A 17,449-nucleotide genomic window follows, 5' to 3' on the forward strand; every position below is an offset into this window, starting at 1 on the left:
ACATATATGCCTTTAAAATCGATGAAACAATTTGAATTTATATAAGCAATCTATAGGACAAATATATTTTCAACTGTAAAATGATTATTTGCTGGAATCATATATTTTGAATTTTATTGCAGGTGTAAATGGTGTATTTTTTATGTCACTTCATGCAAAGCGTCCAATACAAGATAATCCAGCTTTTCAGTGTGTGCGGTGGTATCGTAGGAATGTTAATTCAGTTAGATGGAGCATGAGAAATGCAAGGAGGTTGTTATCTAATATTTGTCCGTGTAATCAGGGAATGCTTGTTTTTGATGGAAGATTTTTTGTCTTTTCGTATCACAATAATGCTGTGTGCTATGCCAACTACAGATTTGGTACCAGTCGTGTAAGTACACATATGAGTCGGCTTCATATCTTGACTTACATCTAGAAATTGACAATGAGGGTCGGTTGGAAACAAAACTTTACGACAAAAGAGATGATTTCAGCTTTCCAATTGTGAACTTTCCATTTCTAAGTAGCAACATTCCAGCAGCACCTGCATACGGGGTATATATCTCCCAATTGATACGATATTCCCGTGCTTGCATTTCCTATCATGATTTTCTTGATAGAGGTTTGCTGCTCACAAGGAAGCTATTAAACCAAGAGTTCCAAATGGTGAAGTTGAAATCATCCCTTCGTAAATTTTACGGACGCCATCACGAGTTGGTTGACCGTTATGGAATAACCGTTTCACAAATGATATCGGATATGTTCATTACGTCGTAACTACAATCCCCTTTCCTTTCATGAATATGACCTACCGATTTAGACTATTTACCGGATTTGTAATCACATAAGCAACACGACGGGTGCCACATGTAGAGCGTGTTGTTTATTCTTTAGTTTTCTATGTTGTGTCGTGTGTAATATTGTTTTTCTGTTTGTCTTTTTCATTTTTAGCCATGGCGTTGTCAGTTTGTATTTGATTTATGAGTTTGACTGTCCCTTTGGTATCTTTCGTCCCTCTTTTATATCTGCTTTAATATGCATCACTGCATCTATGAAGATGAAAACAATTTTAGCATATGATGTTTAGAATGAAATCTCATCTATACCTGTTGATTGATATCATTCAATAAAGTGATGGTTAAATGCCTTTAAAGACCATCACTACATGTCTTTGACTTACTAAAAAGGGACCTTGGAAGTGGTTTTACTAATCTATGTATTTGTGAAGATCTAGATTACAAAGAATGAAATTGACTGTTAAAAGAATACGCTGTCGTATGTTACATCGACATAGAATATAAAAGCAACATAAAAGAAACCAACCATGCATCTATACATGACAGGCCTTGTGTGTATTTCGTAAAATTTTATATATCATTTTTAGATATAAAGCACACACAACCATGCCAAACAAACGCTACATTCAAACGTAATTGTTTATAATTTAATGTTGGATGATGATTGTCTTCTGATTGGCTGACAGTGTTTTGTTAATCATTTCATAGGAACAATTATGTCATGTGAACAAGACGTAAACAACGTTTTTTTATGATTTACGCCGGTTGAAAATCGAAATTTTGAATTAAATTATAAGAAATGACTGTAATATGTTTTCTGTCTATTCAGAATAACATAAAAAAATGAAGTGCACACTTAATATTATTAGTCAGTGTGCACCACATCACTTATGTAATTTCTTCATAGACAGAAAAAATTACAGACATTCCTTAAACAAATATATAAACTTTATTTAACAGATTTGCTGCTATCACCAGTGGTGGGGATTCCTTCTCAGGAATAGTCCAGACGCTGGTACTATGATTACAGGAAATCCTTTTACTGAAACTGTCACATACCAAAGTGATAATGTTATCCCTAAAGAAAATTGTTGTGAAAAATCGAATAATTGTCATCTGTTCTACAGAGTAAGACCAGTGGGATTTTGTTACAGGCGGTCGCCATTTGGTATATGTAAGTACATATATTTTGCAGATGTAAAGGTCTTATCTATTGTACCAAGCCATAAACCAACTTATTGTTTGTGATATTCGATAGTATAAAAAATATGCAAATATAAGAACTATTCAAATATATATAATCACAATTAGGTTGGCTTAGATCTTGTTTATTCAACAACATCAAGAAAATATTAAATCGTAAACTTTAATCGCCACAAAGTGGACTTGCAGTAAGGTGAGATTTTTTTTGGCGCTATGTTAAAGGCCCCCTTATGACTTTCAGATGAAAAAAAGCAATAAAAGTACCGTTACTGTTGCTTTTTTTGTGGGTATATAGCAGTAAATGTACTGTCTTTTTAGTCATTGATTGATACTCAAAGGTACAAAAGGCGAAAAGATGTATGTTTGCAGTTATAAATGTATCTTTTGTTTTGCTGTAAAGAATTGCTTTTTTAATGTTAGCTTTTACATATTGATTACTCATGTACATGTTAAGGTAGTACCACTTTTTAATACTTTAAAAAAAATATAAGCAATTGTTTATCAAGGTTTCAAAACGTTCTGAGAGTTAATTAGTAGCCGATCAGCAATTACTGTATGAAATACAATCTGCCTATTATACATGATGGGTTCTTAGCTTACGCTAAATGATTTGCATAGATGACTTGCATAGGTGACTTGGTTTATTATATTTGCATGCATGTATTGGTTCCATAATTACTTTCACATTATTATTAAAAGTAAATAGCTTCATATGACTTCAATTGGTAAATAAAATATTTATTTTTAGTCTTTACGTTTGGGGATCCACATGTTGACACATTGGATGGATTTCAATACACATTCAACGGCTGGGGTGAATACACAATGATGAAAATTAAATATGAAAATTTAACCTTCGAAATTCAAGCTAGAACAGATTTAGCAACATCAAAGAATGGAACAGAACTGAAGAAAATAAATGCTACTATATTCAGTGGTTTTGCTGCAAAAGAAGATGGAAATGCCTCTATGCAAGTAGAACTAGCCAGTGATTTGGAAAGTAAGTGATAAACCCTGGTTATCTTTGAAAATAAAACCAGAATGAAATTATATTATTTTTTTGTTTTGATTGCCTCAACTATTTAAAAATTGTTAATATTCTCTCAGAAAAATTACTTCAGTTTTGGAAGAAGCACAGTTTTAGTCCAAAATAAAATTATGTTTTTGAACTGACAGTGAAAATATAGATTCCACCATGGTATTTATATTTTGATATGATCGTCACTGATGTGTTTTATGTAGACGAAACGCGCGTCTGGCGTACTAAATTATAATCCTGGTACCTTAGATATCTATTATCCGATTGAGATTCAACTTTGATTCCCCAGCAATGTTTATCTACAGAGATTGGATAAATATACTTTAATTTTACTTCATACTTAAAATATGTACTCGTTGAACACTTTTACAACACTGTAAAGTTAATATGAAACTTCTGTGCAAGGTTATTATATACTGAAATATTATACAGTATTTTATTCAATTACATGTTGTAATGACTTTTCTTTTATGATATATGAAAACTTTCTTAATTATAGCAATGGTAGTCTATGGTAATGGAAACGACTACACACCACAGTTTAATAATGAAGAAAACTTTGCTGTTCTTCTAACTGGTATCGTTTTGAGACGTCAAAATCATACACTTTCTGTTGCTTTTACTCAGTCAGGTGATTTTAATAATACAATATATATATTTTGAATCTTTAAATTCAAGAATATCCTACAGTGAGGTAAATTATATGGATTTTCAGGAATACTGGTACTTTGATAACTTCTTCAACATACCGTTTAGATCCATAACATCACTGTTACATTTAAGAACATCAGTTGTTCGACTTGTTAGTCAAATGCGTTGGATAAAACCGCAACTTGTTTACGTGAGCATGTAAAACAAATTTCGTTGTAGTAGGGTCTAAATGCATCACAAACAACATTTTCAAAAAGACCAAAAAAGTGAAAAAGTATATTTTAACAAAACGCATTTGACTAACAGGACGAACAGCTGATGTTCTGAAACCCTGCTGACTGCCATTTGCATTTGGCAAATAAATTGATCACAATATGTAACAAAATGGATCTTAATAGTAATTTAATACTTAACAGAAAGCAATAAACTCGCGACAAAGAAGTTATACCACACAAATAAGGTGTAAAAATGTGTACACCAGATCAGGATTTCGACAATAAATAGAATTGAGAATGGAAATAGGGAATGTGTCAAAGAGACAATAACCCGACTATAGAACGGACAACAGCAGAAGGTTACCAATAGGTCTTCAATGCAACGAGATATCCCCGCACCCGGAGGCTTCCTTCATCTGGCCTCTTAACATCCGGATTTCGACAATAGATGTTAGGGATCGAAACGGTATTTGGAAGGCCATTTAGATTTACCTCACTTTAGAATAGACTCTTGAATTTTAAAGAGTCAAAATGGGATGAACGGATCATTTAAACCGGAGGGAAAATATGAAACAAGCCCAAACGAAAAATATACACAAATCTTAATTAAAAACTACGTTTTAACCAATGATTGCTTGGATAAAAACCACAAACTTTTATACGTGTGCATGTAAAACAAATTTCGTTGTAGAAGGATCTAAATACAGCAAAAACAACATTTTTCGAAAAGACCAAAATAGTGAAAAAGTATATTTTAACAAAACGCATTTGACTAACAGGACCAATACTGTATTTGGAAAATAGACCCGCTAGGTTTAGTCGACTGTACAATTTTGGTTCACTCTAAATGTTTGGTTTTGACAGCTGATGGCAAATAGATAATTATTATCTTTGTTAAGGAGCACTACTAGCATCATGTATGACAATATAAGACCGTTAGATATGCTTACTATGGATATCATTACTGTTCATATATCTCTTTGAAAGAATAATTTGTTGAAATAAGAAAGTAAAGATGTTTGATACATTGCTTATAAGTTTAAGTTGTATTTGAGCATGTTTACGCTTATTAACATGTTTGTGAATTTATTATTGGAAATAAAATTGGTGAAAAAAACTTTGAGATATTGAACTATGATTCTTCATTAAATATAGTCCTTTACATTTGCAGGGATTCAGTTAAATTTTCAGGTAAAAACTCGACAGTTGACTTTATCAGCATCAGTTCCTGAGGATTTTAAAGGTCACGTTACAGGTCTTATGGGAAACTTTGATGGTGACAAAACCAATGAATTTGTGTTACAAAATAGAATTGTACTTTCGTCTGGTGATGTTGATTCTGAAAGAAAAATTTATAACAATTTTGGTCAGCAATGTAAGTAATAAAATCTTCTGTTTAGTGATGTTAGTTAAAAAAATAAATTTAAATATTGTAAGAGTTTTATGTCTATTATAATTTGCAATTTAATGGATCAATAACATAAATTTAAATTTTTGGTGTCGGTTTTATTTACATTTATAACATGTTTTTATTATAGGGGAGACAACTTCAGATAGTTCAATATTTGATTACACTGATGGGAAATCCTGGGCTGATTACAGTCACCAAGATTTTGTTCCAATATTTATTGATGAATTTGATAATAGTACCCTCCAGTTAGCTTATACCGTCTGTGGTGGTGTGAGTGACCAATTTAAAGCTTGTATCTTTGATTACCTGGCAACTGGTGACCAATCATTTGCTGCTGATACTCAAATAACAAATGCTGAAGCTGAGTCTGAAACTGCACAAATACGTTAGTTCTATTCTTATTTCTAAATTTTAAAGACAAAATAAAACAAAATGTGAGATGTAAGCTTTTATTTCAATGTGAAATTTTTGAATATCTCAATATTTGAATTGAAGTACAGCAATAATAGCCCTGTTCTCGTGAATTTTGTGTAGTTATTTATGTTATATCCAAAAACATCATATCCCCTCTTTTCTACAAGTTTGATAATGACAGAATCTTTCATTCGAATACTTTTAATTGAACCATATAAGCACATTTTAAGGTAAGGTTTGCGTACACAGGGAGATAACTCGAATTCAAATAATTGAAAAAAAGGAGGGACCCGCCATTTTGAATTGCTTTGATTAACCAATGTTCGATAACTACAATATTATCGAAAATAAAACAACACCTACCTCAAAATCGCCGTTTTGATGTAATTTTATCACAATTTGAATCGTACAAGTAACGTTATGACCTTCAGTTTGTTAGTTTTCATTGATATGACGTCCCGTTTAGCCATAACGTCTTTGTACAAAAACCATTCATGAAGTTTCGCGAAGTTTTATTTTATTTCATAAATGTACATTGTTATGCCCCCGCCGTAGCAAAGGGGGCATTGAGTTATATCCTTGTCTGTTTGTACGTAGATCCGAATGTACGTATCATAGTGTACGTCCGTTTTTACAAAATTGATTTCCATCCTCTAACTTCATTCTCTAACTATAGTTTCCTAAACCAACTGATATAAAACTTGTGTACAATGCTTTTTGCTACAAAAACACAGAATAGATTTGAATTTTGATGTCGTCACTTTTACAGTTCTAGATTTATGAGGGGTCGGACAGGGGATACCTTTCTCCATTCTCCCATCCCCTTTCTCTTGTCTCCCGCCGTAAAACCTAAAAAAAACTAATGTATGGGAAGCTCATTTCAATAGAAATCGATCTAAAATCTTGTGTTTTTATGGCTTGTTCCCGTCTTGTCCTTTCACAAGATAGAAGTGTTGTTTATTCTGCTTCAAGAACTCCGGTAGCTTTTTCACTAACTGTTAAGTTGTCTCTTTAATTGAATTTGTAAGTCTGATGCACGCTGTTTCCGCTTTTTAATACAGTATAAATACAAATAATAGAAACGCAGGATTGAATGAAAAACGGCACATTTTTGTGACACTTTCAGTCAATTTAGTTTAAAAATTTACATAATACGCCATGTGTTTTACTTATAGAGGATGCATATATATATTCTCAGATATTTTTATTGCATAATTTTTACGAATGACAGAATGTTGAACTTGATCTTTTCAAATTAATAGTTTGCAAGGTTTGTCCGCAAATACGCACACATCCCACACATTTACATCATTTGAAATATATTTTATTTTATCAATCACTTTTACAACTGACGGAGTATTCTAATAGTATTTTTTTTATGGATGCATTAAGACACAACTATTGTATTGTGTCGTCCTGAACATGCCTGAAGTATTTGCCACTGGACATTTTACAACCTCTTATTAAACAAACTTCTATGCATATCAGTAAACTTTGAATCAATTTATCTAAAAACAAGGATGGTAATATGTGTTTCTACAAATGCACGGACTCACTATAAAATCCGGGAAATTGTTAGTTTTCAGTCTATCTCCGTATATAAGAGATCATGACGCTCGGAGTATTTTTATGAGGTCGTTTTCTGAACTTTTCGTTTCTGTTCTCCAACTTTAGTTTGCTTTTACCAAAATGTTATAAAATTTATACGTAATGCTTTATAATGTTTCATGTTTATGTAAGAGGGGGCATCGTCAGTGTCCCATGGACACATTACCCATTTATTCCAAGCTCTAACGTATTATTTCTTTTTGTAATGCATTATAATCGGAATAACATTACTGTGGTTGAAGAGTAGCCACAATCAATTTTGATTTGACGGTCGCAAATTTCCGTTTTACTGTCTCCCCTACGCGTGGACAGTAAAACTGCATTTGCGAACATCAAATCGCCAATTGACGGTGGGGATTCCTCAACTACAGTTCCTTTACTCCTGTGAACTTCATTGAACTGATTTTAATTTTTTGAAAGTATGTGGAAGATTTTCATATTATAGGTCTACATAACTGCATTTCTTATTTTAAATATCAACAATACATATACGGCTGGTCATTTGTATTCCGAGGCCATCGTCTGTTTCGTCTTTCATCATGTATAGGAGCATGTAGTTTGTTTGTTTGGTCAAAGACCCCAAATCTGAACATCATGTGTAACAATTGGACAAATCATACCAGTAATCTATCTTCCCCTGCAAGGCTTTCCCCTGCTTAGTCATAAATATTTGATCATATTTGAATAACATTTGTTGATGTCTAGATTTAAATGAATGGAATAAACACGGCTGTTGTAAATGACTATACTATAGTCAAAACTGATGTCTTTTCATCCAATTGCTGCATACAAACAATTAATCAAACATGGGACAATGAAGCAATTTTCATTACTTTTAATGGCAATTTGAATGCTTTTCTAAGATTTAAAATTTTACAGTTTGAAGCACTGAAAGAATATAAGTGTTTCCTTCAAAATCAGAGTCTTGTCCTCCCCGTCCCCCTCTTAACTTAATTTGGGAAATTGATTAACCGATATGGATATATGTAAAATCGATGTCAAATTAACAAAACTTGCAGCAACTTTTATCCCCCACCCCCAAACTATTTGAATTAAGTTTTTTTATCCTACATTGATCTTTTGGTGTCATCCCTAAGTTAATCACTGTTTTCTCTCATTGATTATGGTCAATTCTAAAATGTTACAAGACAAAATGATTCTTTGTAAAAAGATGCTATTAAAGATGACTTTCTTCTTTGGAGATCAACAAAAAAAATATTTTTGTGTTTTACAGAAATGACAAGATGGACACATATAACGGCCATTTCTGTAAAAACGAGTTCGGGGACATACCAATTTTATTAGCTCATTATAATGCAAATAGTTAATTCCTTAAGTTCATAGTTTTTTACAAAAACGGTGGACCCGGAAAAGGGGTATTTTTGGCTTTTTGTTGCCATGGCAACGGGTTTTTTTTAACCCAAAAATTAAAAATTCTTGTTTTTAGGAACTTTTTTATGATATTTTTAATTAAAATTTATTATAAATGAATGGACCACAATTATTTATACATGTTTAATTTAGTTTTATTTTTTTATAGTCACTCGCATACATTATTATTTCAGAAGAATTCAAATACAATTTTCCCTAAAAATCGTCAAACATCGGAATTTTTAGCTTTTCACCTGAAAAAACGGGACGGGCGATGTTCGATTTTTTTTCATTAAATGATTGGATACTCCTCCCTGAACAAAATGATGTATCATATTGGTATAATATCACTAAGAAAAAAATCCAGGTTTCATGCAAACCTTACCTTAAGTCTTCTCACATTGAAATAGGAATTCTGAAGAGGGAAGATATTTGCAGATCGAGTTATGATCAATTCATTCAACATTTTCTTGCTCTTTTTTCTGTTTATGGTTCTCATAAACATCCTTGAATTTCATATATTCTGCTTTTTTGTGTACCTGATGATAATAGATAAATCTGGAAAAGGGCCTCAAATCTATATAAAATGCCTGTATCAAGTCAGGAATGACACAGTTGGTATCCATTCGTTTGATGTGTTTGAGCTTTTAATTTTGCCATTTGAATAGGGACTTTCCTTTTTAATGTTCCTCGGAGTTCACCATTTTTGAGATTTTACTTTTTATGAATACAATTTATAAATTGTTATCTACAAAGTAACCTGAACTCTCTTGAAATCATTTTGGTTGGTATTCCTCAATCCTTGTTTTCTGTATAGGTATGTACAGACTCTTTTTCTAGTGATCGTTTCACTTTTGATGAAACTGTTAGTATAATGCTATTTAACAATTTCATTATTTTCCAGAAAATGAGGCACCAGAAATAAGTGGACAAGAATCTATCAAAGTAGTAGTAAATCAATCTATAGTTTTAAACTTCACTGGTCATGATGATAAATCAGATTTTAGATACAGTATAATAGATCAGCCAGTTGGAGGCTCTTTTACATCTGATACTTCCACGGGAAATCTGACATTAACGTGGACACCTGCAAATCTAAATACAGACAAAATCAGGTAATTTTGGTTAATATTGTGTTTATTAAACAACTCTAGGGTTAAGGAGGGGGAAAATGTGGATGCTCTATGTTATATGCAACATGTAAGTAATCGTTATTCATTATGTACGTGTACACTATTTCTAACTTGTGTATTACGAAATTTTTCCTTTCTCAACATTTGAATCTTAACTATTTAAAAGCTAGGCTCAAGCTTAAAATATTACTATTCAACTGTCTCGAGTAGAGAAATATCGTTACATACGTGCAGTGGTGGAATCTGTCTCTATTATGATTGTATCCTCCCTTTTGCACAGATTTGCAGACAGTTGTGTTCTTAATATGTGATGTTATATGGTAATTATGCATGGTCGCATTTTAGATCATATAGCCCAAAAGGTCAAGTAAGCTTTTCATATCACTTATTGTCGGTTGTCCGTTGTCCGTCGTCCGTCGTTTGTATTCGTCGTTGTGAACTATTACAAAAACCTTTTCCTCTGAAACTACTGGGCCAAATTTAACCAAACTTGGTTACAATAATGTTGAGATCTTTCTGCCTGAAAAAATTGCATACGAGTCAGACAACCTTTTATTGGGTTGCTTCCCCTGAATTGACCTTTTTAAGTAAGTTTTGCAGTTTTTGGTTTTTATCTTGAATATTATTTAAGAAAGAAATAAACAGTAAACAGCAATAATGTTCTGCAAAGTAAGATTAATAAAAAAAAAAAAAAAAGTCAACAAAATCAAAATTGTAAATCGACCCCTTAAGAAGTGTTTGCCATTTATTGAAGACCCAAAATGCCAAGAAGGTTGCCTGTGCTATATAAAAGCGGAAACTATTTGAGTACCATTTTTATTTAATTCATTTCCTATAAATCAAAATTGAAGTCAAAGGATATCATTTTCTAATTCATGAGTTTGAACATTTTTGTATTTTATTCTAAAATGTTATTATGTGATGCGAGGAATATTAATCGTCTGTCAGACTTTGATGCACTTGTATATATCAATGTGTAATAAATTTGACATACACTTCACAGGGTAACAACAGTGGACAGTGATGGTTTAACAGCTGATGCTATAGAGGTGGTGATTATGGCATGTAGTGGATGTTCAGGTGACCAAGGAACATGTGACTATGACAATCTCAGAAATGAATCCAATCCAAACTACTTGATAGCCTCATGTAACTGTAAAACTGGTTGGTCTGGTAAGTACATGTTTTAAATATACATTTGTATTTGACATTTGATTTGGGATTGCATCTGTCAGACAATTTAAACTCAAACGTGATATCAAAATTTAATTGTATAAAATTTTACTCCAAATCAATGTTAAAAACTGTTAATATCAGATTATAACATGGCATTTTTCATATCGCATGTATTATCAGTCCTAGGTTCAATATCAGCCTAAGAGCCGCATGGCTCGAGGTATGATATTGACCGAGGAATGATAATTCATTCTATATCGAAAAAGACATGTTATGATATGTTTATCATATGCATCAACAGTGGAGAAAAATAACAGATTCATATATTGATTCTTTAACGTGGTTCCCAAATAGAAGTTCAAAGTGTGAAAAGTTCACGGATGTCGGACCCCAAATTTAGTACATTCGATATGAAATATTTCTATCATATGCTTAAACAGAGAAGAAACATGTTTTAATATGGACGAATCGACAAAAATATACATAATGAACACTGTTTGGAAAAGTAAACTTTGTTAAGTAACTTTCTAAATTATGTTTGAAACTTTTAAAAATGCATCTGTTTAATAATTTGTTTATTAGTTTTTTAGTTGTTTTTTTTTTTATTATTTTACACTATATACTTTCCAGTATCCAAATAATTGTTTTGTACACTTCTATAGTGTTTTTCATAGAAAACGTAGCATTGAGGTGTATTTTCCGGAATGTGCCGAGTATCACCGGAATGCCATGCGATAACGTTACGGAAAGACATGTGATAACAATCGAAGTATGTGATAAACTTTTGAGATCAGCCCGCTAAACACCAATTAACAAAAAATATGGAATTTAAGTTAATTTAATGCTATTATCCTTCAGTAAAAACCATATGTTATTTAGTCTAAGTATATGATAACAGGAATTATCAGACTAAAATAACATAAAAAGGACACCAGTTTGTGAATCTTTATTTATCAAAATATTTGTTTCCGTTTTTGCCAAATGTATTAACTTTGAAAATTTATTCTTTGTCTGTGTTGTTTTGGTCTGTTTTACGTCTATTTTTGTCTTTTTTGTCTTTTTTGTCTTTTTTGTATTTTAGTTAAGGCTTTATCAGTTTATTTTCGATCTTTGACTTTGACTGTCCCTGTTGTATCTGTCGCCCCTCTTTTTTAAGCATGTTAAAATACCAGCAAGCAAGTGACCGTGTAAGTACAACCTGGGGTTTAAAAAAATATCATGTATCTTTGTGCTTCGTATTGAATACCTGTAAGACAAACAGTCACATGTACAATACATAACCACACACATTTGTTCCTTACGTTTTTCAGGTGATGATTGTGATATTAATACAGATGGTTGTGCTGATGACCCATGTGTTCTAGGACGTACCTGTATAGATCTATCACCACCTGATGAAGTATGTTTTGGTCGTGGTTACAACTGTTCTGATTGTCCACCAGGCTATAATATTACCGCTGATGAAAAATGTGAAGGTAAACAAAAAAGAACGATTGATTCAAAATCATGCAAACGAGGACATGCATAATAAAGTTTCTTTATAATTTTTAACAGTTAAGATAAAGCATGAATACTTTAATTGCGTCTGGTTTTTACACATGCAAACTCCAACTGAATGAATTCGGTTCATTGATGTTCCTGATGAAATATATAAATGATAAATCAATCCTTCGATATAATAGATGAACACGTGATTTCTTAATCGTATATAACATTATCGATCCACAGTGGTATCTTCTTCCTGTATTGATTGTCACTGCTCTATAGTAGTTTCCTTATTTTTTCTAATAACTCTTATGATATTTTGGGATGATCCCAAATAAAAATAAAATGCCAACCTCGAAAAGAATGGAGTAGGATGCAAGTAAAATGACTCTTTTATTTTTAGATATAAATGAATGTTTAGATGGAACTGATAACTGTACATCAACAAGTAATTGTACGAACACAGATGGAAGCTTTACATGCATCTGTCTAGAAGGGTTCCGAAAATTCGGTTCTGAATGTCAAGGTTTGTAATACGATAACAAAGTTTATTTTAGGCTCAATCACATTGATGACTTTTTTATGTAAAAGATAAAGTAACCACAGTAGTTAAAACAGATTTTTAATTCTGGAGTTTGAAAACAAGAGCATTCAGATCATGTGTACAGAAGCTTGCATTTTTGTAATTTAATCAGCTTAAAAATTATTAAAATTTGTTACTCTTATGATTTTAGTTGAAAATATATACTCTTTTAAAAAGTACTATATTTCAATGAACAACAAAAAATTATTTTTAAAACACATGGTGACACCATGTTTCTTGACATGATTATAAAATGATATCATTTCAATGAAACATGATATCTTATTTGAATGTTCACCAATGCAAAATGAAAAACTGATAATTATAAATTATAAATAAATTAAATGGTGTGATCAAGATTGACCTGTATTAAATTCCTATCACTTAATCATATTTCACATGCAGACATTGACGAATGCACTGAAAGGACAAGTGGTTGTGAACAGATATGTGCTAATAGCGATGGAACCTTTTCATGTAGTTGTGTGTATGGATTTGAGTTGCTAGCTGACGGTAAATGTAACCAAAGTAAGTTTAATTTGGAATAATACAATAGGAAGCAGGTGTGTTGAAATAAGGTAATTTTGATAGTTTAGTTTTTCATTTTGTTGATAGTAGTTTGATAATGAACTTTGTATGTAACTCTCGGTAGGTGTCATTATTGAGAAAAGTTTGAACGTTATAGAATCGGAATAAAGGCTTGTATAGAACATGCCAGAAACGGGTGCGCACTATAGAGTACGAGAAGCAAGCAATAAGAGAAAAACATCATATTCGGGAGGTTTGTTAATGTCCCGCCAATTATTTTCATTTACACATGCTGTTGGAAATTGTATTTTAAACATATACAAGTTTCTAAACTGTTTTTTTTTGTGTGACTAAAACACTCGTAAAGTATTCTAGAAACATTACAAGCAATTTCAACTACTATTTATTGACGAAAAACAGGTTTTGCATTGAAGACTTGTTGGTGACCTTCTGCTGTTGTCTGTTCTATGGTCGGGTTGTTGTATCTTTGACATATTCCCCATTTCCATTCTCAATTTTATTTTACATGGAAATATTGCAAACAATCACACACGATTTGAATTTTCTTAAGTTTCTTTAGACATTTTCTAACAGTTAAGCAAGTTTTTTTTTTACCTGCAATTGCATGATAAAGAGAAGACGTGCACAATGTAACAGTGCAAACTGTACAAGCCTAATTATACTTCTTGAAGATTTTATATTTAAAGATAATATTATAATTTCAAAATCCCATAATGTTTAATCGATGTTGTCAATATACAGTTGGGTGCAGACCAAGCATTACATAAAGTAAACGCAAGTTAACGCAGCGTGCACATATTTCGTTAGTTAACTTTAAATTTCGCGTTTACTAGTAAACGCCCGTTTACTTCATTAACGTTAACGCGGTCAAAATGAAAATTTCTAATGTCTACTCGAGTAAACGCGCGTTTACTCTGTGTCCGTTTAGTCAGTAGTAAACGGCCGTTTACTTCAGATTTCACAAGTTTAATTTTACGTGCACGTAAAAGTAAACGGTTGTTTACTACAGATTTCTCAATTGTATTTTTACGTGCACTTGAAAGTAAACGCGCGTTTACTTTTCGCGTTAACTAATTGTGTATCTTATAAAATAATCGTCGTGTGCATTTGTACATTTATTTATGTTGTTAAAATGACTTCATATTCTACGTATATGTGTTTTGAACCTTAACATTCAAAAACACATTTTATCAGAAATATAAACATTTATCTAGCGGATATTTCTAGATCATTACGAATTGTTTCGTCAATAAATTCTAGATGTACTTCCTGTAACATTTTCTGTCTAGTGTTTTTTTTAAAGTCAATAACAGATCCACTCTGACGGAAACGTCGTAGAAATGCACTTATCCCCTGTCTAGAAACTTGAAGATTATCTGATCGTATCAACTCATCTCTAACTTCAGTATGTTTTTGCCAGATCTTCTTATACTTAATATCCTCTCACGAATGGTTTTACAGCTCCAGGACGAATTTCCATTTTGTTCTTATATGCAATGATTAATTTTCAATAAATTAATTAAACAGGTGTCATTTCATTAAATGCAATCGTCAATATGTTGATCGAAAATGGGCAGATGGATATTTTGATGTACCTTATCATGTGATATATTAGGTCAGTGTATCCAGGATACGAGGTCAATCTGCGTTAACGCGCGTTTACTACAAACAGTAAACGGGCGTTTACTTTTTTTTTTACAAAAATAGAAGACACGCCTTTTTTCGCGTTAACGCGAAGTAAACGCGAAAGTAAACGCCCGTTTACTCTTTACAAAATTAGAAGACGCGCGGTTTTCGCGTTAACGCGGAGGTAAACGCGAAAGTAAACGCCCGTTTACTATTTATGTCTACTAAAATTTCGGAGTTAACGCAGAGTTAACGCGGCGTTTACATGAAGTGCACGCGAGTAAACGCCGCGTTAACTTTTTAGGCCCGTTTACATGTAATGCTTGGTCTGCACCCAACTGTACATGATGTACTGTACTGAGTCATGATCCTCCTGTTTGTCAAATCTTGAAACTAATGGTTTTTTTTTTCATCTTAGCAATATTTGATGTTTGTGCACTGCAGAATTTAACCTGTAGCTATGGTTGTGATAATACTACAAATCCAGGAACATGGGAGTGCATTTGTCGTAAAGGGTATCTACTTGATAGTAACAGTGGCGTCTGTTCTAGTAAGTCTCATTATACAAATATAAAATATGGTATGGTTGCCAATACGAAAACCTTCAACAAGTCACATAATAACCAAATTTTGAGCAACTAAAGGTCACTTTACAGTCTTCGACGATAACTAAGGTCATAATGTATAGTAAATCAGAAATTATTACAACTTGACAAAGGCAAAAAACCAAGGGCTTTATTCATGCCAAAAATGAATAAATAAAAACAAATATCACTTTATGAATTTATGACAGTATCAAACCACTACAAACCTCGATTTGTTTAGTACAATGAAAAAAGTTAGATTTGCAAAAGCCCACAACAATAAAAGCAAAATAAAATTTCTGCATTTTGATTGTCAAACAGCAATATGTTTATACCAGATTTGATATTTATATGTTTCACAAACCTTCAGAAAGAATACCATATGCTGGCATGTATATAAGTTGAAGAGTTGTCACTGACTCAGACGTACTTATAAATATAATTATTTTCTGTGACTTTATATTACATTAATTTGTAGGATCCTTTACTATAGATAATTTAGCTGAATTGTAACAATAACATCTTCATGCCTTATATATCATGTACTGTAGTACGCCACGAGATTAAAACTGACGAGGAAAGGTAACACACGGCCAGCGAAAGCTCTTTTTTTGAGAGCCCAGGTGGTCGAGTGGTCTAGCGCAGGCGATTTGGTGTCACGATATCACAGTAGCATGGGTTCGAATCCCGGCGAGGGAAGAACCAAAAATTTGCGAAAGCACATTTACAGATCTAACATTGTTGGGTTGATGTTTAGACGAGTTGTATATATATATATGATATATATAGTGCTTTATCTTTGTCACCTAGTGTGATATACTTTAACATTAAATTTAAATTCCTTTTATAATTATGCAAAACACTTAAATGCCTTAATAACTATCTTTTCAGTTTGATTCAAGGCTCTGCGTTGAAGGCCATACTTTTAGCCATCATCTTAGCAAATTGTGACTTGATTGGAGAGTTGTGTCAATGGCACTCATACAACATATTCCTATATCTTAGCATAACTGAATTAATACAAGTAGCAATATTTCTGTAACTATTGATATTTGTACATTTCAGATATAAATGAATGTGATGCTAGTGTATGTACACAGACCTGTCAGGATACTGTTGGTAGTTATACCTGTTCATGTTACACAGGTTTCAAATTAAATGCCGATAAAACATCTTGTTCAGGTAAAAATTATAAAATTAATATTAATGCCTGAACTTGAATATTTGAAAGTCATGATCCACATACATATTTCTTATGATGACTGTCTCTTTCTTTTGAATAAATATCAGTTTGATAGTAATACACTAACCTGCAAAACGCCTTCAAAGACACGAAAATTAGAAAAAAAATCCATATCAATTTAGATTCAGGAAGGGACATTTCACCCTTGTCCGTCTGTTCGTCGGTCTGTATGTCTAAAAAATTGTTTCCATCGTCTAACTTAGTTTTGTTAAAATAAATGATATAAAACCTATTCACCTTTTTACCACAACCCACAGATCAAGAATGAACTTTGGTGGCGTCACTTTTACTGTTCTAGATTTAAGCCCCTTAACAAATAGTAAAACACTTTTGGTAGTCTCTGAAAATGTAAGGCGATGAGAAATATATTTAATTATTA

At 32.2% G+C, this 17,449-nt stretch overlaps 1 protein-coding gene across 1 annotated transcript in view; it reads left to right on the forward strand.

The window, feature by feature from the left end:
- The window catches only part of LOC139504046 (uncharacterized), a 108,335-nt gene extending 90,948 nt beyond the window's left edge, over positions 1-17,387 (forward strand). The window contains exons 42-54 of the mRNA XM_071294105.1: positions 123-373; positions 1,740-1,953; positions 2,731-2,982; positions 3,521-3,652; positions 5,059-5,262; positions 5,426-5,683; positions 9,596-9,806; positions 10,828-10,997; positions 12,311-12,475; positions 12,889-13,011; positions 13,474-13,596; positions 15,662-15,793; positions 16,893-17,387. Of these exons, the coding sequence (XP_071150206.1) occupies positions 123-373; positions 1,740-1,953; positions 2,731-2,982; positions 3,521-3,652; positions 5,059-5,262; positions 5,426-5,683; positions 9,596-9,806; positions 10,828-10,997; positions 12,311-12,475; positions 12,889-13,011; positions 13,474-13,596; positions 15,662-15,793; positions 16,893-17,041 (2,384 nt within the window). The 3' untranslated portion in view covers positions 17,042-17,387. The remainder of the gene's footprint in view (positions 1-122; positions 374-1,739; positions 1,954-2,730; positions 2,983-3,520; positions 3,653-5,058; positions 5,263-5,425; positions 5,684-9,595; positions 9,807-10,827; positions 10,998-12,310; positions 12,476-12,888; positions 13,012-13,473; positions 13,597-15,661; positions 15,794-16,892) is intronic.
- Positions 17,388-17,449: the final 62 nt, after the last annotated feature.

Source organism: Mytilus edulis, chromosome 14 (assembly GCF_963676685.1).
Source record: "Mytilus edulis chromosome 14, xbMytEdul2.2, whole genome shotgun sequence".
Lineage (NCBI taxonomy): Eukaryota > Metazoa > Mollusca > Bivalvia > Mytilida > Mytilidae > Mytilus > Mytilus edulis.